Source organism: Hyperolius riggenbachi, chromosome 11 (assembly GCF_040937935.1).
Source record: "Hyperolius riggenbachi isolate aHypRig1 chromosome 11, aHypRig1.pri, whole genome shotgun sequence".
Classification (NCBI taxonomy): Eukaryota; Metazoa; Chordata; class Amphibia; order Anura; family Hyperoliidae; genus Hyperolius; species Hyperolius riggenbachi.
This window is the reverse complement of record NC_090656.1, coordinates 100,974,058-101,001,971: the sequence shown is the minus strand read 5'-3', so window position 1 is coordinate 101,001,971 and position 27,914 is coordinate 100,974,058. Positions and strand designations below refer to the sequence as shown.

At 44.1% G+C, this 27,914-nt stretch overlaps 1 protein-coding gene across 3 annotated transcripts in view; it reads left to right on the top strand.

Moving 5' to 3' along the window:
• Nucleotides 1-805: 805 nt before the first annotated feature.
• Nucleotides 806-27,914, top strand: part of LOC137537607 (embryonic protein UVS.2-like) — a 242,693-nt gene continuing 215,584 nt past the window's right edge. For 2 of the 3 annotated variants that reach the window (XM_068259490.1, XM_068259492.1), the window contains exons 1-3: nucleotides 806-1,756; nucleotides 14,299-14,416; nucleotides 26,761-26,939. In XM_068259490.1, coding sequence (XP_068115591.1) covers nucleotides 14,349-14,416; nucleotides 26,761-26,939 — 247 coding nt within the window. In that variant the 5' untranslated portion in view covers nucleotides 806-1,756; nucleotides 14,299-14,348. The remainder of the gene's footprint in view (nucleotides 1,757-14,298; nucleotides 14,417-26,760; nucleotides 26,940-27,914) is intronic. The other variant, XM_068259491.1, reaches the window with a different exon arrangement.

The following is a 27,914-nucleotide window of genomic DNA, read 5'->3' as shown; positions in this document are numbered from 1 at the left end:
CTTCCTGCAGATTGCAGACAGCGCTGCCTGTATAATTCCTCAGTATGTGAAAGCCCAGCCAGCTCAGAGGAGGATTTATCCAGCTTGTAAAAGATAATAGAGCAGAGAGAAGCTGCACTAATCTAAATAACACACAGGCAGTGTGCAGAGAGGGGCCTGGAGGGGGGAGATGCATCACAGAACCACAACACTGAAGAACTTGGCAGCCTTCCAAACACAGGCTGACAAGTCTGACAAGAGAGAGATACGTTGATTTATTACAGAGATGGTGGTAGTAGAACGTGCTGCAGTAAGCCAGAACACATTAGAATAGCTTTTGGAACTTGTAGGATGATAAAAAAACAGGATGCAATTTTTGTTACGGAGTCTCTTTAAGTGTGGATGTAGACACTGTGAGCAGTGATGAACCCTTGGACTACTGGGTGGGCAGGCACACCCAAGATAAGGTCGTTGCTTCATTTTGGACAGACCAAATTTGATCAGCTGGACAGTCACTGTTGTTCTGTCATTGAGCTACCTCAGCCTGGCAACCATATGTAGCCCTGCTACAAATAGTGCAGCTTCTTTAATTTAAAAAACAAAAACAAAACAAAAAAAAAACATGTATTTTTATTTCTGGCCAGCATCAGCTATGAGAATTAGTGCTGGCACAGGCTGTATTTACACAGAGCAAGCAGCCAGCACTCAAGATGGCTGTTCTGCTCTCAGTCAGGGGGCGGGTGTCAGTTACACAGGTTGGGAACGCCCCTCCAGCTGAAGAGGCAAGCCCTCTCTGATTTTTACCTCAGAAGGTGACACAGGCAGCGTGAGGAGAGATGACAGAGACCAGAGGGGGAGAAACTGAGCTGACAGAGAGAGAAATGGCATTCAGTAGCAGAGGAATTTAGCTCACTGATGACACACAGAAAGGGGACCATGAGAGACAGCTCCCTGAGTCAAAACAGGGAGACACCTCATCCACAGAGGAGTGAGAGATAGCTCAGCAAGGCCAAGGAGACCACTTCAGGAAAAATTGACAGATAAGTGAAATTTCACCACACAGAAACACAGAAAGAAAATGACAGGAGTTTTCCTAATAGTAATGACACAAAAATCAGACTGTCAAATCAAATCAGCTAAATATTCTTCGTCTGATTCTCTACAGTTAGATAATATATATACAGTGTGTGTGAGGAGAAGAAATGTTGTCATAGCAACACCAGAGTACTGTATGATGTGAATCAATGACTGTGGTTCCCTACCTGTCACCACAGAGCTGATCAGTGAGACAATCTGTGTGTGCACTCACTGGTACTGATTATTAATCTGTCTCTCCACAGTAAAGCCAGTCAGCCTGTGTTTGAATGCATTTGCTCTGTACATTGACTGTGCATATGCCTCAAGAATAATCCCCAGTGTGGCTCTGCCTGATATGAGTGGAAAAGACACTTACCTGACGATATTTTTGGAGTGTTAATCTCTCTGTGTGGAGAAAAGAGAATAACACATTAGTAAAGAAATTTATCAATTCATGGGAGAAAAATAGGAACTTACCCGTGAACAGATCTGTTGCTGTGTTCTGTGTGTTCTGCAAGTGAAGTGATTGCATTTAGAGCTTAAACCAACCTGCAGTGAGAAGTAATAAAAGGAGAGAATTGATACTTACATATGTGACATACAGGAAAAAGAAAAACTTTGATAACAATAAAGGGAAGAAACTTACTTCAGAATTATTGAACTGGCATCTTGGAGTGTGCTGCATGTAAAGTAAAGTAAGGTTATTATAAGCTATCATCTGCTTCAGGAAAAGATCTTTCATCAGCAACTTATCATCAGTTCTTTTAAAGGGGTACCCCTACTCCATGATCATATACAGGTTTAAGTGTGAATATGAATTCATAGCCACTGTATGGTTAGATAAGACTTTTGCAAGGAACTGAAGACTGTTATGGTCATTACCATACAGTAAGGACTACTTCGAGTCAGTCACTACTTATCTACCCAACCAGAAGCATTAGTCCATTTCCTATTTGGTTTCTCTCAGGTGTATTTGTTCACATACATGTATGCATACATATTTTTAGATAGGAAAGAGAAAACTGTATCGCTATAGACGTATTGAGAGTGAGATGAAGAAAAAGGTCTGATGAAGATTTGTGAAATGTGTATTTGCTGTGTTTTGTTCTTTGTTTTTCCTACAGGTGCAGGAACTTCAAGCAAGGTCCAAGTGTAGTAGCCTCTAATGATATTTCAGGAAGTAACCTTTTTCTTTTCAGGTGCTAGATCTTCAAGCAAGAAGTGTTAATTCTGAATTTGTTGCTTATTTTACCTCATTAATTTAGTGTATTTCAAGGGTGGTCTTGATATTGAGGATTTCAATTGGGGGTTTGTATTCTTGTTCTGCATGTTAGTGGACATTATTTCTTTGTTTGCCAAATAAAATCAATTGTTATTTTTCACCAATTTATCCTCCTGGTCAGTCGCTGTCCTTCCGCTTTAAGAGTAATAAGGGAACTCTCTCCTTGTGATAGTAATCGATTGGTCGGTTACACATATAGGCTTTAAAACCGCCATGGCCTGCACTCACCATGGTGCGCACCAGTCCAGCATGGTCATCACTACACAAACAGCTGTGTGCGGTGCGTTATACAGTGAGTTTGGTGTCAGTGTGTGAAGCATTACTCTAATTACACTCCCTGATTGATGTATACACAAGCAAGATGTTTTAAAGCACTTTAGGCTGCCAATTTAACATGCAGTGTGATTTCTGCCTTTAAAACGCTGCTTTGCGTCAAATCCAGTTTTTTCCCTGGGACTTTTGGCGTGTATCCCACTCCCCCATGCAAAAACTCAGATGTTAGACCCCTTAAAACATCTGTTCCATCACTTTTGTGGCCAGCATAAATGTTTCTAGTTTTCAAAGTTCGCATCCCCATTGAAGTCTATTGCGGTTCGCGAAAGTTCGCGTGAACCAAACTTTTTGCGGAGGTTTGCGTTCAAGGTTCGCAAATCAAAAATCGGAGGTTCGAGCCATCTCTAGTGTTGGGAACAGCTGGCATCATTTTTTGCCCGTTGCCCACACGATTACCTTGCTTTGTATAGCCTTCCCTTTTTGTTTTTATTCTGTCCAGGGATCATGCTCTAGATCTCTTCCAAAACTGATTTACATATAACTATCTAGAATAAACCAATGTGTTGAGTGGGATACTCCTACTCAACACATTAACTGTTGTTAATGTGTTGAGTAGGAGTATCCCACTCAACCGCCGGGCTTAGGCATCACAGTATGCTTACTAAGAGGGGCATACAAACATCAAGGGGCACTAAATGGTTTAAAAGTGGTAAGACCTCCGCTAACATTTATGGTACTTTCTGCTTACAGCGAGGGTCCAGTAGCGTTGCCCCCCAGTACAGGTCATTCTCATTTAACCATTTTTATATGGGGGTCCCTCAACAGGTAGGACAGCATGAAAGACCCCATTTGAACAAGGATAAATGCTGATAGCCAGCTCCTCTTCTTCACTGAGGTATCCTCCCCCCCCCCCCCCCCCCCCCAGTCCCTCTGTGACAGTGTTCTGTCTGTGGAGTATCACACAGACACAGAGCTATCAATAGTGCAAACACAGTACAGTGATAACAAAGGCCCTGGAGCTGCTCCATGCTAACTAGTTATGCAGCCACGTGAGATTGGGCGGTAACAGGTCTGTAAGGCCCTTAGCTGTTCAACACAAAGCTAGGTATATGCAGTGATGAGGTGGGTTAAGTAAACACAACAGGTACTGGGGTATATGCAGTACTAGGTAGTACAATGTGCAGCTCCCTGTCACACACACAGGTAGTCACTGAATGTGCTGGGCTGCTGGCAGTGGCACACACACTATCAATTAGCAAGGCTGTGCATGCAACAAAAGTGTCAGTTTGACGCACAGAAAAAAAAAATATGTACAGGATGAGCTCTGCAAAGAGCTGTTGCTGTTGATGGGTGCTTTAAAAGCAATAATAATCAGTCAGGAGCAAGCAAAGCAGCCTAGAACCTAACTAATCTGTCCCTAGGAGAAAAAGTCTGCAGCAGCTGTCCCTTTCCTCTCTCTAGCAGGCACACGAGTGAGTGCAATGGCCGCCGGACCCTGCCTTATATAAGGGGGGGTGGGGCTCCAGGGCTTAGTGTAGCCTGAATGGCTACAATGTGCCTGCTGACTGTGATGCAGAGGGTCAAAGTTGACCCTCGTAGTGCATTATGGGGCGAATCGAACTTCCGCAAAAGTTTGCCTGGTGCAGGCGAACGTGAACCCCCTAAGTTCGCCTGGAACCGTTCGCTACATCTCTAACTGCCACTGCCCGTACCACCGGTGCCCATCTAGCGGCTTCTGCTAGTGAAACAGGATGCTGGACCATGTGACTTGCCGTGCGTGTATGCGGCTCAGTAAGCGTACTGTGTAGCTCCACCCACCGTTTTGCATCTTAATCAGTGTGTGGCTTCCATACGCACGGCATATGATTAAAAACCAGTTGAACGGCCTGCCTCATCCTTCCTGCCACTACATGCTAAGCAGCCCCATGGCTTATGGGAAGTGACGGCATCTCATTTCTATTGAGTGTATGTACAAGGCTGAAAACCCAATTGGCATTTTATGCACAGAACAGGCGGAGCACTTATGCTCTAGGTCATTCGAAGGCCCATAGAAATACAATTTCACTGCTGATAAAGTATGTTATTGCTAAATGTCCAATGATGATCTTAAAGGGACTTAAAAGTTCTCCAACATCTCAAAAAATATTAGTAAGCTTAGCACTGGGCAATATTTAAACGTATAGTACAACTCCAGACGCGCTGCATAAAGTGTCACTCAAATATCCATCCAGTAGGATCCTATCCGAGACTAGAAACAAAGTCTTTCTATAATCTTTAATACAGCACCTATCAAACATGACACCAACATTCATTGCGGGTCCATACGTTCCACAGTCGCATTGAATTTAATCAATCATATCCTCTGATCCGCAGAAATGGGGTTAAATCCGACTCTGCATTTGCACCTAAAGGTGTAACAGTATTAGTTTAAAGATCCAGGATGCTTCTTTGCAGTACAATAACTCATCGAAGTCTCCCCTTCTTGCAGAGACGTTAAACTTATAAATGCACTTAACCAGCGTGCCAGTTAGATCCTTATTATGACAGTCCCTGTAGTGTTCATAAATGACACCTGTCGCTTTGCCCTCTTTAATTTTACCAAAATGCTCTAGCACCCAGTCTTTCATAGCTCTTAGTTTTTCCAACATATTTTAATTTGCATTTTTATTTCTTATTTCATATTCAATGTCCCCTGCACTGTTTTTGAATTTGTTTGTTCAATAAAAGAACATAATTTGCACTTGCTACATTTAAAGGCACCATTAGGTGCTCTTTTTTGAAGCCATGTAGTGTTGTCAACACGATATTCGCTATGAACTAATTTGTCTTTTAAATTGGGTGCTCTTTTAGCAGTAAGTAGTGGTCATGGACCAACTACCTCTGCAATCTCAATTGAAGCGGTAAGGATTGGCCACAAGGTTGTCAATTTTCACAAATCTTCCCAATAGGTTCCATAGCTGGTCACAAACTGCATATGTGCTCCCCCCCCTCCAACTTAGACCCCCCCCCCCCCCCACGAGTAGACAGAAGGTCTCCTCGCTCCAGATTCCACGCCCGTTTCAAGGCTCACTGCAAAACTGAATGGGAATACCCATTGGGAATACCCATTGATCGAATAATTAGTAAGTTAAATCACAAATACAGTGAAAAGGTATGCAATGGTATGGTAATAATACAGTGTGCTTCCAGCGTGGGACTACAAATCCAAGCTGACCTGGCAATTGTCTGTGGGCTCTATCTATGCAGTGTCACTGTAACGATCGGTGTAACACAGAGAGGGTCTGATTACCGGTGAACTACAGTATCACCGAGAATACAGAATATACCCGATTATTGATGATCTGCAGTATCACCGATAATCAGATGCATCTACTAACCTCTGGACACCTGAGATAGCAAGTGAGTGTTAAATGCAACAGTAATATATAGAGTATAGCACAGGAGTAATTCCTTCCGTAGGCCTAGACTCTCCCGGGGGAGGAGCTAGGCTGAAAGTAGGAAGGACAGAGTGTGAGTGACACCAGCGAGAGGGTGTCACTAACAGGTCTGGGAACTGCCTCTAACAGTAAGGCCAGTTCTCAAGGTCGGGCAATCCAGGTCGTTAACACACACACAGACAGATGCGGTACAGATTCAGGAGACAGATACGGTATCCAATAAACAGGCAGGGTTTGGCAACGGAGTATCAGGATAGCGGGGTACAGAATCAGGAGGCAAATACAGAGTCCAGGAACAAGCAGAGTTTGGCAACAGGATATCAGAGATAGCAAGGTACAGAATTAGAGTACAGGAGGATAGTCAGGCAGGGTCATAACAAATACAGGTTAATATTCCTAACGCTAAGGTGTGAGGTCCGTGATCGTCAACACCTTTGGAAACTATGCTAGAACACAGATACAGACAAGGCCTGAGTGCTACCACGTAGTGATCGCAACGACAGACAACCAGAGAATGACCAGCACCCAGTATATATACACCAGTGCTCTCCAGCACCTCCCTTAAGTGTTGGACCAATGAAAGTTGCTGCAATTGTCAGCTGACCGGCCTGGTCAGCTGACCCTCCTCTGACTGCCATAAAGGCCCTGCCTCTCTGCGCACGCACGCGTCCTAAACCAGTGTGGACTATCAGTCCCAGCCACACCAGTCATGTGTTGTAATGTTGTTGCTGTATGGGATGCGGAATCCGCCGCCACGCAGTCTGAGCGTGCAGCGTTTCCTCCGCATCCCGCCCCACTGAGAGAAGCAGGCCTATGCGTACAAACCGCCGCGTCTGACGTGGCGCTTTCTCCGCGTTCTGCTATGCCAGCCGCAGAAACAGCCGCCTCATCCTGCGTCCATGTGGCGGCTTTTCCGCGTTTCTTCAGTCACCCACAAAGACAGCTATGTTTTAGTAAGTTAAATCACAAATGCAGTGAAAAGATATGCAATAATACAGAGTGCTTTGGGCGCGACACATTACAGTCTGCAACTAGGCCCAGCTGCGACAGGGCTGTATGTGTCCATTTAAAAAGGGTGCCTTGTGTATCCAATATATGCCAAATTCAGCTACAAAAAGGGCGCCTGGTGTCGTGTAGCCCATATGCCAACTTCTGTTACAAAGGGCGTCTGGTGTAGCCCATATATGCCAAATTAGTCTACAAAGGGCGCCTGGTGGAGCCTGTATATGTCAAATTTGGCTACAAAGGGTGCCGGTTACCTCCCACATTCCCAAAAAATACGGATAAGTTAATTGGCTCCCCCTAAAATTGGCCCTAGACAACAGTACTTACACTACATAATATAGACCTATAGCAATGGTAGGGATTAGATTGTAAGCTCCTTTGAGGGACAGTTAGTGACAAGACAGTATATATACATATACACTGTACAGCGCTGCGTAATATGTCGGCGCTATATAAATACTAAATAATAATAACCCTAAAGGAGCCCTTTTCACTACCTTGTTGTAGCCGATATTTGCCGAAATAACATTGTCTATGGAGGCACCCTTTTCATACAGGAAGCTCAGGCGTCCTTTTCAACTGATCCTGGCCTGTATCTATGCCTGTCTGTGGTCACACACACACAAAAAAAAACAGATCAGAAGAATATCCGCTCTCAAAAGAGCTTTTTGTGGGGTGGTTTCAGCAATAACATTGAGTGAGAAGCAAGCTAAAAACAGCATAACTAATGCTTTCCCTATGTCCAAATGTCTCTCCCTTCCTCTCCCTATAGCAAGATCAGCAGAGTGAGAACATGGCCAATGCTGCAGCATTTTTATAGGGGGGGCGGGGGTCCATGGGTGAGTGTAGCCTGATTGGCTACCAATGCCATGTGTCTGCTGACTGTGATGTCGAGGGTCAAAGTTTAGCCCAATGACCAGGTATAGGAGGCGGGTCAAACTCGCTAGGAGTCCGCTACCCGCCGTGGGCCTGGATAGCTGATATCCACGCAGACTACCCGCAGGGCGAACCGTTCGGGCCATCTCTACTTGGTTTACACCACAATGAATATGGTTTGACATCTTTTTAAAGGTTATTTCTCACTATGCTGCTATGGAACAATCTTTAGTTCACTGTATGGTTGCACTTTATCTGCTGAGATGCTGAACCCGGGTTCTGATCCTAAGGGCGCTCTAATAGTGAGCACCTTGGGTGATTGTGATTTATAGATTCTTATTGATTACTTGAAGATTGAGGTGTTATTCTGTACTCCTAATATGTTTTAGATTATTATATCCTGCATGATGGTAAGACTTCTCGTTTTTTTAATTGATTTTATTACTCTTTTGTAGTGGAAAGTATTGTTCAATACATGTTTCATATATTTACATTAATATTGGTGTAGTGCTATCTTTGAGGGCTGATGTCTCTTTTGTGCATATGTTCTACATGACCAGCCCGAGCACACACATTGAGGCTAGTGTGCAGTGACACTGTTTCAAGTTTGATATATTATATTTTTATTGCTCAAAATAATGGGAACACTTAAAGAGAAACTCCAACCTAGAATTGAACTTTATCCCAATTAGTAGCTGATACCCCCTTTTACATGATAAATATAATGCTTTTCACAAACAGACCATCAGAGGGCGCTGTATGACTGATTTTGTGCTGAAACACCTCCCACAAGAAGCTCTGAGTACAGCAGTACTCTGGGCAAACTGCCACAATGTAACAATGTTCACAGACAGGAATTAGCTGTTTACAGCTGTCTCTAACAGCCAAAACAGCTAGGAGCAGCTACATAACCTGCCCACAGTAAAAATGCCACCATGTAATGTCCGAATGTAAATCGGGGAGAGGAAAGATTTTACAATGAGCAAACACTGACTAAATCATTTATACATAATTATGGTAAAAAATGAAGCACTTTTTTTTACTACATTATTTTCACTGGAGTTCCTCTTTAAACAACACTATGTAACTCCAAGCCAATCACACTGTGAAATAACTGTCTACGGAAGTGGTGACTACAGACCACTTCCCAGTTCCTATGCTTTCTGGCTAATGTTTTTGTCACTTTTGAATGCTGTTAGTGCTTTAACTCTAGTGGTAGCATGAGACCAGGGTCGTAACAATAGACCCTGCAAGGGATGCAGCCACAGGGGGCCCATGGGGGGAGAGTTTTATTTTCCCGGTCCTGAGACACTGACGACTAAGGGTATAGAGATAAAAAGCTTTCTGTTGTCTGCACAATTGTTCTAATGACTCTCTGCTCAGCCACTGATAAGGAATCATACAACGTTTTGCAGACAAAGATTTGTACACAGACTCCCTATTCAGTGTGCAGCAGGGTCCTTTGTACAGCGCCCAGCCCCCAACCTCTCTAGCCTTCCCATGTGCTCTGTACTTACTGTAGTGATGCTGGAGATGTCTGCAGAGCCATGAGTCCAGAGATGGACAGAGTGAGTGTAATAAGCTGAGGCTGGGAGCACACTAGTCTGTCAGTTTTCTGTACTCTGTGTGCGGGGGGGGGGGGGGGGGGAGCTCCATCCAAAGATTCACAAGGGTGCCCAGTGATTTCTTGTTACGCCCCTGCATGAGACAGTCTGCACAAGTGGCTCAGGTAATGCAGCTAGTCCAGGATGGCACATCAATGCGAGCTGTGGCAAGATTTGCTGTGTCTGTCAGTGTACTGTCCAGACCATGGAGGTGCTACCAGCAGACAGGTCCATACATCAGGAGACGTGGAGGAGGCTGTAGACGGGCAACAGCCCAGCAGCTGGACCGCTACCTCTGCCTTTGTGCAAGGAGGACCAGGAGAAGACCTGCCAGAGCCCTGCAAAATAACCTCCAGGGGGCCACAAATGTGCGTGTGTGTGCTCAAATGGTCAGAAACAGACTCCAAGAGGGTGGTATGAGGGCCCAACATTTACAGGTGGAGGTTGTGCTTAGAGCCCAACACCATGCAGGATGTTTACAATTTGCCAGAGATCAAGATTGGCAAATTCGCTACTTGCACTCTGTGCTCTTCACAGATGAAAGGAGGTTCACACAGAGCACATGTGAAAGTCTGGCTACGCTGTGGAGAATGTTCTGCTACCTCCAGCGTGACTGGTTTGGCAGTGGGTCTGTAATGGTGTGGGGTGGAATTTCTTTTGGGAGCCGCACAGCCCTCCATGTGCTCACCAGAGGTAGCCTGACTGCCATTAGGTACCGAGATGAGATCCTCAGACGCCTTGTAAAACCATATGCTCATGCAGTTGGCCCTGGGTTTCTCCAAATGCAAGACCTCATGTGACTGGAGTGTGTCAGCAGTTCCTGCAAGACAAAGGCATTGACGCTATAGACTGGCCCTCCCATTCCCCAGACCTGAATCCAATTGAGCACATCTGGGACATCATGTCTCGCTCTATCCACATTGCACCAAAATCTGTAAAGCAGTAACAAAGAGGTGCCAAGTAGAGTAAAATTGATTTAAAAACTGTTTAAAAGGAGGAAGTTGGTGGACTCGCCTCCCTCGTAGAAAGAAAAACTAGACAATGGGACATTACAGTATAAAGTAACTTTTTATTAAAAGCTCCAAAGTTGCAACGCGTTTCATGGGTCACAATCCCGCTTCATCAGGCAACATTTTTTGGGTGGGTACAAAATCGGGTCAATGGCCTGCTGAGCGCCTCAGGCCATTGACCCGATTTTGTACCCTCCAAAAAATGTTTGCCTGATGAAGCGGGATTGTGACCCGTGAAACACGTTGCAACTTTGGAGCTTTTAATAAAAAGTTACTTTATACTGTAATGTCCCATTGTCTAGTTTTTCTTTCTACGAGGGAGGCGAGTCCACCAACTTCCTCCTTTTAAACAGTTTTTAATCTATTTTACTCGGCGCCTCTGTGTTACTGCTTTACAAATTGTCTAGTGCATCCTTGGTGGAGGGGTGAATCCCCATTCCTTCCCGTCTACAGACAGCGACTTCTTAAACCTGAGCGGGGTCAGGTTATAATTCTCCCCGCCTGCTTATCTAGTGGTTGCCTTTGTGGCGACTCACGTTTGTGAGTATAACCATTACTTTGTTGCACACCTGACTAATTGTCACTGAGATACTACACTGTATCGGGCAGGGCTGTGGAGTCGGAGTCGTGGAGTCGGGCAATTTTGGGTGCCTGGAGTCGGAGTCGGGAAAAAATGCACCGACTCCGACTCCTAATGAATTTGTAACTGTAATTAAAATAGAAAATATGATAAAATGTTCTATTTCTCAGATAATAGTCATTAAAAATAATGTATATATACAGTATATATACAGTAATAGCTGTGCTTAGTCCACAAAAATGAAATAAACCAATCAAAATTAGTTACTTGTGCTGCTTCAATAAAGCAGTCCCCGTATTTTTAAGGTCAGATATACATATCTGATTGTGACTGTATATATGATGTGTACACAGGAATCTCTTATATATATATACTAAATAACATCTATGCTGTAAGAATAAAGCCTGATGTGTAGCTGTGTCACTAATAGAGATGGTCAACGAGATGGAAATAATTCTGCATTGATGATGATTTATGCAAATGTATGCACTCCCTTTGCTGATGAAATCAAATAATTTGATATGTTAAAATTTGGTTTGGTGACTACAAATTAAAGGGTACCTGAGACGGATGAAAAGTAAAGTTTTATACATACCTGGGGCTTCCTCCAGCCCTCTTCAGGCTAATCAGTCCCTCGCTGTCCTTCACCACCCGGATCTTCTGCTATGAGTCCTGGTAATTCAGCCAGTCAGCGCTGTCCGGCCGCATGCCGCTCCCACAGCCAGGAACATTCTGCACCTGCGCAATAGTGCTGCACAGGTGTAGTATGCTCCTGGCGGCGGAGTGTGTGCATGCGCACTACGCCTGACTGGCTCAAGTACCTGGACTCATAGCAGAAGATCCAGGTGGCGGAGGAGGACAACGAGGGACTGATTATCCTGAAGGCGGCTGGAGGAAGCCCCAGGTATGTATAAAACTTTAATTTCATCTGTCTCAGGTTTACTTTGTTACACAGTAGTACTATACTCTACATATGCACTCCCCACAGAGCTGCAGGGAATCCACTGAGAATGCTGTGCACATTGAACACAGAGGTGTTGTCTGTTTACAATCTCCTCATTCCCCTGCAGAGTACCTGCACATCATTCTTACATGTACCCACACTTACATTGCCTAGGGCCTGATAGATGTTCTTTGTTCCGGTTTGTACCTTTTACAAGTACTCTTACCAAGGACTAGTTTTAGTCTAAAGGGAATAAATATAGTAGTCTACATATCCTTCTCACTTCAGTTGTCTTGTAAAATTCCTAAGCGTTGGCAGTTAAGAGACGAATTTCATGTTACATACTTTTAATCAACAAAATTGTAATATGCAAATTAAAGGAGTCGGAGTCGTGGAGTCGGAGTCGGTGGAATCCTAAACTGAGGAGTCGGAGTCGGAGTCGGTGGATTTTTGGACCGACTCCACAGCCCTGGTATCGGGCACGCTGTTTCCTTTTGCCTCCTTCAAGCCACGTTGCACTACAGACTGTCCAGGAGTTGGCGGATGCTTTAGTCCAGGTCTGGGAGGAGATGCCTCAGGAGACGATCTGCAACCTCATTAGAAGCATGCCCAGGCATTCTACAGAGGTCATACAGGCACGTGAAGGCCACACACACTATTAAAGGGAACCTTAACTGAGAGGAATATGGAGGTTTCCTTTTTAAAAAATACCAGTTGCCTGGCAGTCCTGCTGATCTCTTTGGCAGCAGTAGTGGCTGAATTGCGCACCTGAAACAAGCACGCAGCTAATTCAGTCTGACTTCAGTCAGAGCACCTGATCTGCATGCTTGTTGAGGGGTGGGTGGCTGAAAGTATTAGAGACGCAGGATCAGCAGAGTCGGGCAACTGGTTTTATTTTAAAAGGAAAAATCCATATCCTTCTCAGTTTACGTTCCCTTTAAGCCTCGTTTTGTCTTGTTTTAAGGACATTACTTCAAAGTTGGATCAGCCTGCAGTGTTTTTTTGTTTTTTTTGTTTTGTTTTTCACACTTTAATGTTGTGTGACTCCAAACCCAGACCTTCATGGGATGGTAAACTTGATTTCCAATGATAATTTGTGTGACTTTTGTTGTCAGCACATTCAACTATGTAAAGAACGAAATATTATTTCATTCATTCAGATCTAGGATGTCTTATTTGTGTGTTCCCTTTTTGTTTGAAATATATATACATTATAACCAGTTCGGCCTATCTGGACGAACGTACTCGTCCAGAATAGGCTCTGCTGCTGCCGCGTGGTGCGCGCGTTCGGGTGCGCACCCGCCACTAGTCCCCCAATCAGTGAATGGGAATAGAATTCCCATTCACCGATCTACGTCCCCCGGAGAAATACCGACGCTTTCTATTCAGAGAGCGCTGTATTTCTGCCCCCAGGAAACATCACCTTCTTCTTTTTAGTTCCTGGATGCGAGATCATTCGCATCCAGGACTTTTTTGACTGTGGCCATCTTCTGGCCAAATGGTAAACTGCACCCACATACATTTTTTTATTAAACAATTATGTTATTTTACATGTAAAATTAGCGGTTTCCCTCCCACACCAAAAATTACCCAAATACATTTTTTTATAAAAAAAAAAAAATTTAAAAAAATGCAATAAAACAAAAACATAGTTACCCAAGGTTCTGAACTTTTTAAATATGCATGTCAACAGAGTATGTTATTATATTTTAAATAATAAGCTTATAAATAGTGATGGACGCAAATTAAAAAAATGCACCTTTACTTCTAAATAAAATTTCGGCGCCATGAATTGTGATAGGGACATCATTTAAACTGTGTAATAAGCGGGACAGATGGGCAAATAAAATACATGAGTTTTAATTATGGTAGCGTATATAAATTTCAAACTATAATGGCCAAAAACTGAGAAATATTTTTTTTCATTTCTTTCTTAATCTTCCTGTTAAAATGGATTTAGAAAAAAATAATTCTTAGCAAAATGTACTACCCAAAGAGAGCCTAATTAGTAGTGGAAAAAACAAGATATAGATCAATTAATTGTGATAAGTAGCAATAAAGTTATTGGCGAATGATTGGGAGGTGAACGTTGCTCGGATGCATGCGGTCTTCGACACTGTGGCACTGAACCGGATAATATATTTTACGACATTCTGGAGGACTTGCAGAAATAGCGTCTACAGTGTGGATCTGGAATTTCATACATTTAGTAATTATTGATATCATTTACAGTTGACGTCAAAAGAGCCGCAATCGTTAAGTCACTGCGTGAAATTTCAACTATGAGCTGCGTGGACTTTGTGGAACGGAAAACTGAGTATGATTACATTGACATTAAACCAGGAAACATGTGAGTTAAGTATTTGAAAAGAAACATATTGAATATCTATGGAATTTGACATTTGAAGAGTAACCAACACTTTTTTTGTTCTTAGAGCACTTGTCATAAATTCAACGTTTTAATCACAGCAGGTGTGGTTAAACAAATAGATTTTTTTTCATAAAGTTTAGCAGACTACAAAACTTGATTGAGCACTATTCGTCAGAGCAAGATAGTGTTTTGCCGCAACAGTGCAAAACGGCACAGGGAAATTTGGGTGCACCATGAGCTGCCATAGGCTGTAGTGTACATAACTGCTATAGCTGCGCTCAAATGGTGCCCAAATTACTATAAAAAGGTGTAATTTGGCCACCAGCAATAGTTGACAGCCGGACCATGTCTTACCCCTGAGTCAATGGCGGCCTGGAAGGGGAGCAGTAATTTGCCCTGTGCCCAAATTTCCTGGTGCCTTAATTACATGGATGCGGTTCTTGGTGCTGATGACTTGGCAATCCCAGGGTAGATTTGTCAGTGGCCAATGAGGATCCAGAAAGCAGTTAGTGGAGTATTTAACCCCCTCGCAAACTCTCCAGGAACACAAACCACTCTTTTAAATGTAAGCCTAACTAAAATCATCCCTAATGTTGACCTTCTACTAACCTGCTGCCAAAACTGATAACTAACTCCAAGTTAAACCAATAGCTACCTCTCAGCCTTCCTCTAACACTAGTTCTCCTTAAAGAGAACCCGAGGCGGGGTTCTCACAACAAAATCCCCATACAGAGGCTGGCTCTGCCTATCGAGCCCAGCCTCTGTTGCTAATCAGATCCCCCCTAAATCCTCTCTGCGCTCAGCCAGACCGCATAAATTACAGCCGCTGTGTTTAGCTTCCTAACGTCAGTCTCCGCTCTCCCCCGCTTCCTGTATCGCTCCGGTCCCCGCCCACGTCCCTTCCCTCCACGCTGATTGGAGGGAAGGGACGCGGGCGGGGATCGGAGCTCTGCAGGAGGCTGGGGGGAGCGCCAAAACTGACGTTAGGAAGGTAAACACAACCGCACAGCGCGGCTGTGATTTATGGGGTCTGGCTGAGTGCAGGGGGGATTTAGGGGGGATCTGATTAGCAACAGAGGCTGGGCTCGATAGGCAGAGCCAGCCTCTGTATGGGGATTTTGTTGCGAGAACCCTGCCTCGGGTTCTCTTTAAGTTATCCAATGCCATACTGGTGTCTGACATTATCCTTAAAGGATAACTGTAGTGAGAAGAATATGGAGACTGTCAAATGCATTTCCTTTTTAAAGAGTCTGAAGCGAATAAAAATTATTTTTACCTGGTAGTTGGCTTCAGGAGTATGAGGAGAGGTAAACCGCTGCATCCCCGCAGCAAAACAAGGGCTTTAGAACCCCCCCCCCCCCCAGGGGAATATCTGGGGAGCGCTTCCTGAAAGAGGCAGAGCTTTCTGCTGTAGCTCTGCCTCTCTTGAAGTCAATCGCTGCGGATCTCCGCCTTTCCCCGCCCCTCTCAATCCGCACAGCGATTGACTTCAGTAGAGGCAGAGCTACAGCACTAAGCTCTGCCTCCCCAGGCAGCAAAATCCACGACTTTGAAAATCGTGGATGTTTGCCCCGGGATTTTGGGGGTTACAAACCCCTCTATTTGCTGTGGGGATGCAGCGGATTACCTCTCCTCCTACCCCTGAAGCTTACTACCAGGTAAAAATAACAATTTTTATTCACGTCATAGTCTCTTTAAACAGTACCAGTTGCCTGGCAGCCCTGCTGGTCTATTTGGCTGCAGTAGTTTCTGAATAACACCAGAAACAAGCATGCAGCTGATCTTACAATGTCAGAAACCTCTGATCTGTTGCATGCTTGTTCAAGTTCTGTTGATAAAAAATATTAGAGGCAGAGGATCAGCAGGACAGCCAGGCAACTAGTATTGCTTATACGGAAATAAATATGGCAGCCTCCATATCCCTCTCACTTTAATTGTCCTTTAAAGTGGTGATGATCCTAGTGTACACAGATTATCTAAAGGCCAATTTAAAGGTCACTTGACCCGAGGCAAAGCTCCCGAAGGTGTAAGCACAGAGGCAGGGGCGTAACAATAGACCCTGCAAGGGATGCAGCTGCAGGGGGCCCTGTGGGGGGAGGAATTTCTTTTCCCTGTCCTTAGAGACTGACTACAAAGGGTATGGAGAAAAAAAAAGGCTGTTCTCTACACAATTTTTCTAATGACTGCATCTGCTCAGCCACTGATAAGGAATCATACAAAGTTTTGCAGACACAGATCTGTAGACAGTCCCCATTCAGTGTTCAGCAGGGTCAAGAGGAGCCCCTATCCAAAGTTTGGCAGGGGGGCCCAATGAGTTCAAGTTACGCCACTGCACAGAGGTATGTTCATGCTGGATCCCCATACCTCTGTGTTTGCTTTGTTCCTTTCTTCAAACAGCCCCCTATATTACCCCCTATCCACTCCCCTCAACAAGAGTCCAGTAACTCCTATAAAAGGCAGTGAGTGGGGTGGGGTAGAGGGAATTGTAGGGTCATAGGAGAGAACACAGCAAGCCCATCTCTTCCGGCCATTAAATTTGACTACTAGTAGGAACACTATAGATTAACATGTGGTGTGTTTTTTTTGTTTGTTTTTTCTACCTGGGATGGAGGGGATCAGTTAAAAATGGCGCAAGAGCCTACAGTGTAAAAATGGCGCCGCATTAATTTGCATTATAAAACGATATTTATCATTTTATGAGTTAAAAAATGGCGCCGCACTAAACGATATTTATCGTTTTGACTTCCATAAAACGATAAATATCGTTTTGAAATGTGTTGAATATGGGTTTTGCTGTGTGTTTGTGTGTTTGTGTGTGTATATCCTATCTATCTATCTATCTATATATCCACGCACACGCACACACACGGAACTTTATACTCTCAAAAACAAAAATATTGTTTTTTGTAAAAACGATAAATATTGTTTTTTGTAAAAACTATAAATATTGTTTTTTTGTTAAAATGATAAATATTGTTTTTGGGAAAAACGATAAATATTGTTTTGAAAAATGATAAATATTGGTTTTTGGAAAAACGATAAATATTGGTTTTAACCACCTGCCGCCCGCGTCACGCCAGTAGGCGTGGCTGCAGCGGCAGCCCCAGGACCGCCTAACGTCGATTGGCGGAAGGTCCTTTCCGTGCACAATGCGGGCGATTGCGCGCGCACATCGCCCGGCATCCCTTGCGGCCCCCTGTGTCATCAGCCCGCCGGCCAATTAGCAGCGCCGGCGGGCTGCGATCGTTCAAACAGCCCAATCCTATGCGTATAATACACGTTGTTATGTAAACAACGTGTATTATACTGGCTGCTTCCTCCTCTCCTGGTCACAGCGTTCCCGGACCACCAGGAGAGAGCCCTGCTCACTAAGACCCGCACGTTTCCCTGCTCGATTCCCCCCCCCCCCCCCCCCCGAGATCACCGCTGATCACCCCCCCATAGCCCCCCTCACTGCCCTGCCAAGGCGTCTGACTGAGGTCTGAGTGTCATCTGGTCGCCTGTCACAGCTCTGATCGAGGTCTGAGTGACGTGTGAGTGACATATATTGCCTGTGCACTGATTTTTAACATCTGATTGATTGATTGATTGATTGATGTATTGATTGCATTGGAATTGGTTTATGATCTGTGATTGCCCTGTGAGTTTACATTGGTTGGCATCTGACAGCTGCACTGTGATTGAAATCTGGTCGCCTGTCACAGCTCTGATCGAGGTCTGAGTGAGATCTGAGTGACATCTATTGCCTGTGCACTATTTTTTGGCCAGTGAGTTAGCTAGGCTTTGTTAGGTAGTTAGCGCCCAGCCCACTACACCGCAGTCACTAATAAGTCGCTGATTAGTGTCATCACTGTCGCTAATCAGCATTGGTACTATATAGTATCTGTAAGTGATCAGTACTGATCGCAGTCAGATCTATATAAGTACGTTAGGGTCACCTTAGAGTAGGCTCCACTAAAAACGCAGTGTTTGCCCGATCAGGCCTGATCGTTCTGCCGCACTTGCGTTCAGCCCGCCCCACCAAGTGAAAGAAATTTTTGTTTTCTGATCACTGCAAAAAACCAACACAATAGTTGCGACGCTATAAAGATCAGTTTTGATTTTTTTTTTTTTTTTAATCAAAACTGAGCGATCGCAGCTGATTACTTAAATACTCCCATTTGCTAGACAGGTGCATTTTTTTCCTGGGTGGTCTCAGAGGAATACCCTCTAATTTAGCAGCCCAAAATGGCAAAAAAGATGTATTCCCTGCAAGAGGCCTACGGTATTATGGCCGAGTCGGGTGAGAGTGATTGGGACTTCTTATCCGATGAATCCAGGCTCAGAATATGAACCTGTAGAGGACAGTGACTCTCTGACCGATAGTTCTGATGACGAGGTTGTGGTCCCTGCTAGCGCCAGGCGTACCCGACCCCATGTCAGTGGACCGCAGGTTGCGCAGGATCAATATCAAGGGCAGCAGAGTGGTGCTAGCGCTGATCCAGATTTTGATGGTGAGGCATGCACCAACAGCGCAGCACATCCTGGACTTGAAACCAGTACTGCCGTAGACCCTGGTGAAGTGGCGAGCACCAGCATGGCAGTTAAAACTGGTTCGGTGGTACGTGCAGTAACACCCCAGTCGCAGCCACCAGAAACACGGGCCCGTAGTACCCCTAGGCTCCCAGAGGTGCTGGCAAACCCTCATTGGAAGTTCCCTAATTCCGCCGCACCCATAGTGCCCCCTTTTCACCGCCCAGTCTGGAATCCAGGTGGAGACAGATTTAGGATCGACCCTAGACGCTTTTCATCTGATCTTCACCGAGGATCTCTACGACTTAGTCGTGGCAGAGACCAACCGTAAGGCCACACAATTTATCACCGCCAATCCGAACAGCTCCCATGCCCAGCCTTTTCGGTGGAAACAGGTCACAGTTTTCGAATTTAAAATCTTTTTGGGCCTTCTCCTTAACATGGGTCTAACTAAAAAAAATGTATTGCGGTCCTATTGGTCTACGCACCCAATACATCACATGCCCATGTACTCTGCTGCCATGTCCAGGTCACATTTTGAGGACATCCTGCGCTTCCTGCACTTTAATGATGATACAACCTGTCATGAAAGAGGCCACGCTGACTATGACCGGCTCCACAAATTTCGGCCCCTCATAGACCACCTGTCATCCAAATTTGCAGATGCTTACACCCCTGAACAGAACATCTGTATAGACGACTCCCTCGTACATTTTCCCGGGCGCCTTGGCATTAAGCAGTACATCCCAACCAAGCGCGCCCGGTATGGGGTCAAGCTGTATAAGCTCTGTGAAAGGGCCACAGGCTATACATATCGCTTTAGGGTCTATGAGGGAAAAGACACAAAATTGGAGCCGGTCGGATGCCCTGACTACCTGGGATGCAGTGGCAAGATTGTGTGGGACTTGATGTCACCTTTATTCCACAAGGGGTACCATCTCTATGTTGACAACTACTACACAAGTGTGGCCCTCTATCAGCATTTGAAGATACTCGGAATTCCCTGCTTTGGCACCGTGCGGCCTAGTCGCCGGGGCTTCCCCCAATATCTCACTGCTACCCGACTTGCACGGGGGGAGAGGGCTACCTTGTGTAATGACGACCTTCTTGCAGTGAAATGGAAGGACAAGGGGGACGTTTACCTTCTGTCGACCATTCACGGAGACACGACAGTCCAAATTCAGCGAGCAACTGAGGTTGTTGAGAAACCCCTCGCCGTCCACGACTATAATTTAAACATGGGAGGGGTGGACTTCAATGACCAGATGTTGGCTCCCTATTTAGTTTCCCGAAGGACCAGCCGCTGGTATAAGAAAGTGGCTATTTACTTGATTCAATTGGCAATGTACAACAGCTTTGTTCTCTACAGTAAGGCTGGAAGAACAGCATTTCAGAAAGAGATCATTTTGGAACTCCTGTATCCAGGAGGGGCCGTGGCCAATCCCCCTAATGTAGTTAGCCGGCTACATGAAAGACACTATGCTTATGTCTTTCCAAGTACCCCAGGTCAACGCACCCCAAGAAAACATTGTCGTGTCTGTAAGAGGGATGGAATGAGGCGTGACACCACTTTTTATTGTCCCTACTGTCCTGACCAGCCTGCCCTATGCATAGAGGAGTGTTTTGAAAAGTTGCACGAACACATTCGCTATTGGAGTAGGGAACGTGAGACACGGTAGTAGTCTCTCAAGGCTCTTTCCCACTGGAGCGATGTGTTGCAGCATATTGCCTAGCGAAAGTCCCACTTTGCGGTCCCCCCTTACGCCGGAAGTGTTCGACTTAAAGCTAGTGCATACCTACGCTACTGCGCGTGAAACCAGACATCTGCTTTTGAGAGACCCAAATACACAGGGCTGCCAGAAACCTCTCCTTTCACTTGGGACAAAGTGCATAGTGTACTTTGCTACATCTCTGTGCGATTTGCGCTTTGCACACTGTCCCATGGGGAAGGAGAAGTTTGTCCTCGGAAGGCAAGTTAAAAAACAAAAAACAAAAAAAAAAACAGTTAAGCAAAAGTTCCAAATGTTATTGTTTGGTTAAAAAGGTTTAATAAAGTTTACGAATGTTAATGAATTTCTTGCATTGCTGCTTGCTTGGTTTTTTTTGTATGTTTTTTTCTCTCTTTTTCCATCCTTTACCCTTCCAGGTGGACCGAGCGAACGACTGATCGACCAACCAGCTGCAGCACTGATGGTGCATCCTGACAGAAGCATTGCGCGTCTGTCAGATTACACACAAGTCGGTGCATGCAGCGCTGCAGGACGAGATTTCTCCTCCGCAGTAAGATACGTTTGCCAAGGCATATGAGCTGAGGGGCGGTGTTGGAGCTCCTATGCTTTGGCAAGCACTTTGTATCAAAACTGGCAAAGGTTTTTTTCATCCACATCGATCGATGTGAATGGATTAATCTGGTTTGCCAGGGCGTAGGAGCAAAGTGGGTTTGGAAAATTTTGTGGGCGGTGCTCCTATGTCCTGGCAAACGCCATGCCCCCCCTCTTTTTTCACATATTTTGGCAGATATTTTTTCATCCACATTGATCAATGCGAATGTGAGAATCTTTGCCGTTCATTTTTCCTTTTATGGAGAAAAAAGTGCATCACCCGTATGCCCAATATGAGGAGTTTAGCAGAAACTCCTAATACTGGCCATACATGTAATGATTGTGGAGACGCTAAAATGCCAGGACAGACCCCCACAAGTGACCCCGTTTTAGAAAGAAGACACCCCAAGGTATTCGCTGAGGGGCATGGTGAGTTCATAGATTTTTTTTGTCATAAGTTAGCAGAAATGGATTTTTTTATTTTTTTCCCACAGTGTCATTTTCCGCTAACTTATGACAAAAAAATAAAATTTTATATGAACTCAGTATGCCCCTCGTGGAATACCTTGGGGTCTCTTCTTTCCAAAATGGGGTCATTTCTGGGGTGTTTTACTGTCCTGGAATTGTTTGGTGGGGGCCTAAATTGTGAGCACCCCTGTAAAGCCTAAAGGTGCTCATTGGACTTTGGGCAAGTTTGCGCAGCTAGCCTGCAAAAAAGTGTCACATATGTGGTATTGCCATTTTAATGAGTAGTAGTATAATGTGTTTTGGGGTGTCTTTCCACACATACCCATGCTGGGTGGCAGAAATATCTCTGTAAATGACAATTTACTGTAAAAAAATGGAAAAAATTGTCATTTACAGAGAGATTTCTCACACACAGGATTGGTTATGTGTGAAAATACACCCCAAAACACATTATACTACTATTCCTGAGTACAGCGATACCACACGTGTGACACTTTTTTTGCAGCCTAGCTGTGCAAAGGGGCCCAAATTCCAATGAGTACCTTTAGAATTTCACAGGTCAATTTTAATTATTTGGTTTCCAGACTACTCCTCACAGTTTAGGGCCCCTAAAATGCCAAGGCAGTATAGGAACCCCACAAGTGACCCTATTTTGGAAAGAAGACACCCCAAGGTATTCCATGAGGGGTATGGTGAGTTCATAGAAGATTTTATTTGTTGTCACAAGTTAGTGGAAAATGACACTTTGTGAGAAAAAAACCTAAAAAATCCATTTCCACTAACTTGTGTAAAAAGATAAAATATTCTATGAACTCATCATACCCCTCATGGAATACCTTGGGGTGTCTTCTTTCCAAAATGGGATCACTTGTGGGGTTCCTATACTTCCCTGGCATTTTAGGGGCCCTAAACCGTGAGGTGTAGTCTGGAAAACAAATGAGTAAAATTGACCTGTGAAATCCTAAAGGTACTTATTGGACTTTGGGCCCCTTTGCACAGCTAGGCTGCAAAAAGGTGTCACACACGTGGTATCCCCGTACTCAGGAGAAGTAGTATAATGTGTTTTGGGTTGTCTTTTCACACATTCCCTTGCTGGGTGGGAGAAATATCTCTGTAAATGACAACTTTTTCCATTTTTTTTTACACACAATTGTCCATTTACAGAGATTTCTCCCACCCAGCATGGGTATGTGTAAAATACACCGCATAACACATTATACTACTTCTCCTGAGTATGGGGATACCACATGTGTGGCACTTTTTTGCACCCTAAGTGCGCTAAGGGGCCCAAAGTCCAATGAGTACCTTTAGGATTTCACAGGTCATTTTGAGAAATTTGGTTTCAAGACTACTCCTCACGGTTTAGGGCCCCTAAAATGCCAGGACAGTATAGGAACCCCACAAATTACGCCATTTTAGACAGAAGACACCCCAAGGTATTTTGTTAGGAGTATGGTGAGTTCATAGAAGATTTTATTTTTTTGTCACAAGTTAGCGGAAACTGTTTTTTATTGTTTTTTTCACAAAGTGTCATTTTTCCTCTAACTAGTGACAAAAAATAAAATCTTCTATGAACTCACCATACTCCTAACGGAATACCTTGGGGTGTCTTCTTTCTAAAATTGGGGCATTTGTGGGGTTCCTATACTGCCCTGGCATTTTAGGGGCCCTAAACCGTGAGGAGTAGTCTGGAAATCAAATTCCGCAAAATGACCTGTGAAATCCTAAAGGTACTCATTGGACTTTGGGCCCCTTAGCGCAGTTAGGGTGCAAAAAGGTGCCACACGTGGTATCGCCGTACTCAGGAGAAATAGTATAATGTGTTTTGTGGTGTATTTTTACATATACCCATGCTGGGTGGGAGAAATATCTCTGTAAATGGACAATTGTGTGTAAAAAATCAAAAAATTGTCATTTACAGAGATATTTCTCCCACCCAGCATGAGTATATGTAAAAATACACCCCAAAACACATTATACTACTTCTCCCGAGTACAGCGATACCACATGTGTGGCACTTTTTTGTACCCTAACTGCGCTAAGGGGCCCAAAGTCCAATGAGTACCTTTAGGATTTCACAGGTCATTTTGAGAAATTAGGTTTCAAGACTACTCCTTACGGTTTAGGGTGCCTAAAATGCCAGGGCAGTATAGGAACACCACAAATGACCCCATTATAGAAAGAAGACAGCCCAAGGTATTCCGTTAGGAGTATGGTGAGTTCATAGAAGCTTTTATTTTTTTTGTCACAAGTTAGCGGAAATTGATTTTTGTTTTTTTCACAAAGTGTCATTTTCCGCTAACTTGTGACCAAAAATAAAATCTTCTATGAACTCACTATTCCTCTCAGTGAATACTTTGGGATGTCTTCTTTCCAAAGTGGGGTCATTTGGGGGGTATTTATACTATCCTGGAATTCTAGCCCCTCATGAAACATGACAGGGGGTCAGAAAAGTCATAGATGCTTGAAAATAGGAAAATTCACTTTTTGCACCATAGTTTGTAAACGCTATAACTTTTACCCAAACCAATAAATATACACTGAATGGGTTTTTTTTTTATCAAAAACATGTTTGTCCACATTTTTCGCGCTGCATGTATACAGAAATTTTACTTTATTTGAAAAATGTCAGCACAGAAAATTAAAAAAATCATTTTTTTTGACAAAATTCCTGTATTTTTTGATGAATATAATAAGTAAAAATCGCAGCAGCAATCAAATAGCACTAAAAGAAAGCTGTGTTAGTGAGAAGAAAAGGACGTAAAATTTGTTTGGGTGGTAAGTTGTATAACCGAGCAATAAACAGTTATAACTGCAGTGGTCGGAATTGTAAAAAATGGCCTGGTCTTTAGGGGGGTTTAGCACTGCAGTCGTCAAGTGGTTAAAAAAATATCGTGCGTAACCAGGCGCCATTATTTGGCGGGCGCCATTTTTAACTGGACGCGGGATGGAGTGTTCCTGAAGTGCTGGTAAATAATGGTGTATACATTTCACTTGCTTATCTCTTAAGCTATTTCATACTATATCAAATTCCTATCACTCTTAAAGGACCACTCTTGTGAAATTTCTAAAAAAACAAAACTAGAAGAGATTTATTCAGGAAAGGATGCTAGTAGAAGGGATAGTGAAGGGTAGGGAATTGGTAAATAAATTGCCCTGCTGTTTACACATTCACCACAGTGTGAATGTGACAACTCTTCCCACAGGACAGCTATCTGCTTGGCTAGATTATTAGATTGTACTGCAGTCTGCTAATGGCTTTTCAAGCAGTATTACTGTCTTCTCCTGTGATTTAAGCCAGAGCAGATAGGAGCAGTCCATCACGTTGTGGTGAATGTGTAAACGGCAGGGTAATTTTTAATTTTTAACTAATTACCTACCCTTCACTATCCCTTTTACTAGCATTCTTTAATTAGTAAATCTTTGTTTAGTTTTATTTTATGGAAAGTTCGTGATAGTGGTCCTAACTGATGACAAGTCTGCTGTAATCTGATGGTAAAGTGAACCATGAGGGGACGGGGAATTCCCTTAGGGCCCGTTTCCACTAGAGCGAATCTGCATGCGTTTCCTAGTGGATGGGACTGTTTCCACTTGTCAGGATTTCTGAGCATTTTTCTGTGCAGAAAAAATCTGCACAGCAGAGCCTTCAGAATTTTGCGATTCGCATACAATGTGTTTAACAGGAAATTCGCATGCGTTTTCATATGCAAAGTTAAACGCAAATTCGCAGGTGTTTTCGCATAAAATGTAAAAGCACACAGGCACTGACCTGGTTAAATTCGCGTGCTCATTAACATATGCAAAAACGCCCGCGAATTTGCGTTAAAATTTGCATCCGCGTGCGAATTCGTTTTTGCGTTTTCTGCGACTAATTCACACCACACAAGTGGAAACGGGCCCTCACAGTGCATCCGTTAACCCTTTGTGTGAGAGAAAGCTCTCAGCAGCTGTGTACTGTGTCCTGTGTCTGTGACTGAAGTATCTAAAGAGAGCAGAGAAATGTAACTAGTTATAAACATTTGTAATGGTCTGTGACACCACAGCTTTTTATATCTAATTATTTTTAGAGAAAAATACTCTGTAGTCTGCTATGCAAAAAAAAGCTGGCTGTGCATTGAAACAGACACCCCTTTTGAGAACGTGTTCCAATAAAGCTAAATCCTACATACAATGAATTAAAGCTTTTTCCTGATATTTAACATGAAAAATGGGAAAATGTTTACACAGCTACCTTATTTGTACATTGTGATTTTAGAACACTTGGTTTGATCGTGTTCCTTTAGGTCACATTTTCAAAGGAGTGGTTAGAGGGACCGAGGGTAATGAGAGGAATCAACAATGCTTATATGCTTATTTTGGGTAACAAAAAAAAAAATTTGGCTGAAAAAAAAAAATGTGGGATTCCCCTAGAGATTCCAAACAAACGCCTATGGGTGATTATAGGCTGAAGACTGCTGGTAAGAGGATCACAACTCCCACTCCCCCTGGGAAGCAAAAAACCCACATGACTTTAACCACTTGAGCCTACAGGTGTTTTCACCTTTAAACTGTACCAGAGCTCAGGACAAAAAAATGTATACATACCTGGGGCTTCCTCCAGCCCCATCTGCTTGGATCGCTCCCACACCGCTGTCCCCTGATGTCTGCAGCTCCGGTACCAGGTACCCACACTTCCATCAGTCGGCTCAAGTATATGCAAGAGAAGTGCACCCTTTGCATATCTCTCTAGCAGCAGCTGGAGGGATACATAGAGGGCGCACTTCCCTTACGTCAGACTGACGCACTGATGGAAGTGCGGGTACCCGCTACCGGAGCTGGCCTAAGGGCCCCAATGCAGTCGCAACCTCTGCACCACTTATTGCTACGCCACTGGTTTTATGAAATATTCCTAGAGCAAATGTTACAATAATTGTTAAATTTAAGTTAACAAACGTACCAGAATCAGAACCGCTCTGAGCAAGAACTATTAATGCATGCCATATTTGAGAGAAAAAAAAAAACTTAACCACTTTTTTTCTTCAGTTGTTGGACCAATATTGGCAAGACACTGGCTGTCACACCTCTTTCTCTCAATAAGAAGGGATGCATGCTCACAGGAGTGATTCAGCATGAGGTTTTCCATGCCCTTGGTTTCAATCATGAAATACTCAGACCTGATCGTGACCATTATGTCAAGATCGTATATGAGAATATTCAACCAGGTAATGTAACAAAACTTTATATTACACTAGCAAATTCCTAGCCCTAGTCATACTGCAATATGTTGCCTTGAATATGTGTGTGGTAAGGATACATACTGTATGTAAGAATGCATGGTTTTAGAAAATGTGCAAGTCTATATAACGTTAAAGGGAACCAGAGACGTTGGGGGGGAAGCTTTTATACATACCTGGGGCTTCCTCCAGCCCCATACGCACGGATCGCTCCCACGCCGCCGTCCTCTGCTGCCTGGATTCACCGGTACCGGGTCCCGTCATTGCCGCCAGTCGGCCGGCAGACGCGGCCAATTGTCCGCATCACATGGGGCCCCTCCATATACGTACGCATGAGGCTGCCTACTGCGCAGCCTCATGCGTACGGGTATGGAGGGAGACCCTGTGATGCGGACAATTGGCCGTGTCCGCCGGAAGTGACTGGACCCGGTACCGCCAATACAGGAAGCGGAGGATGGTGGCGTGGGAGTGATCCAGGCTTATGGGGCTGGAACAAGCCCCAGGTATGTATAAAAGCTTGTTCTATATTTTATAACCGTTCCTCTCTGGTTCCCTTTAAGCATATTATACAGTTGGGAAAAAAAAGTAGTAGCAGTATTGTTCTATGTTAGCCATCAGTTATGGCTCAAAAAAAAAAAAAAAAAATACAATTTGTATACAGAGGCACCTAGTGCACCAGGCCGACCAGGCAGTCACCTGGAGCGCTGTGTGGGTGGGGGACGGAGGGAGGCGCAGCTGCATGGGGAGAATTACGATGCTGATTACAATACTGCCGCATAACAATTATTTTCCGGGGAAGGGTGCTTGCAGAAATTAATTCCATAAAGTGAGTTAGCAGTAGCCCCCATGCATTGGCTGCTTCTATCTGCAATTAATGTAACCTAGGAGTAGGGATGGCCGAACACATTCGCCAGCAGATAGTTACCGGGGTACATGACATGATCACCACTCGGGCCACTCCCC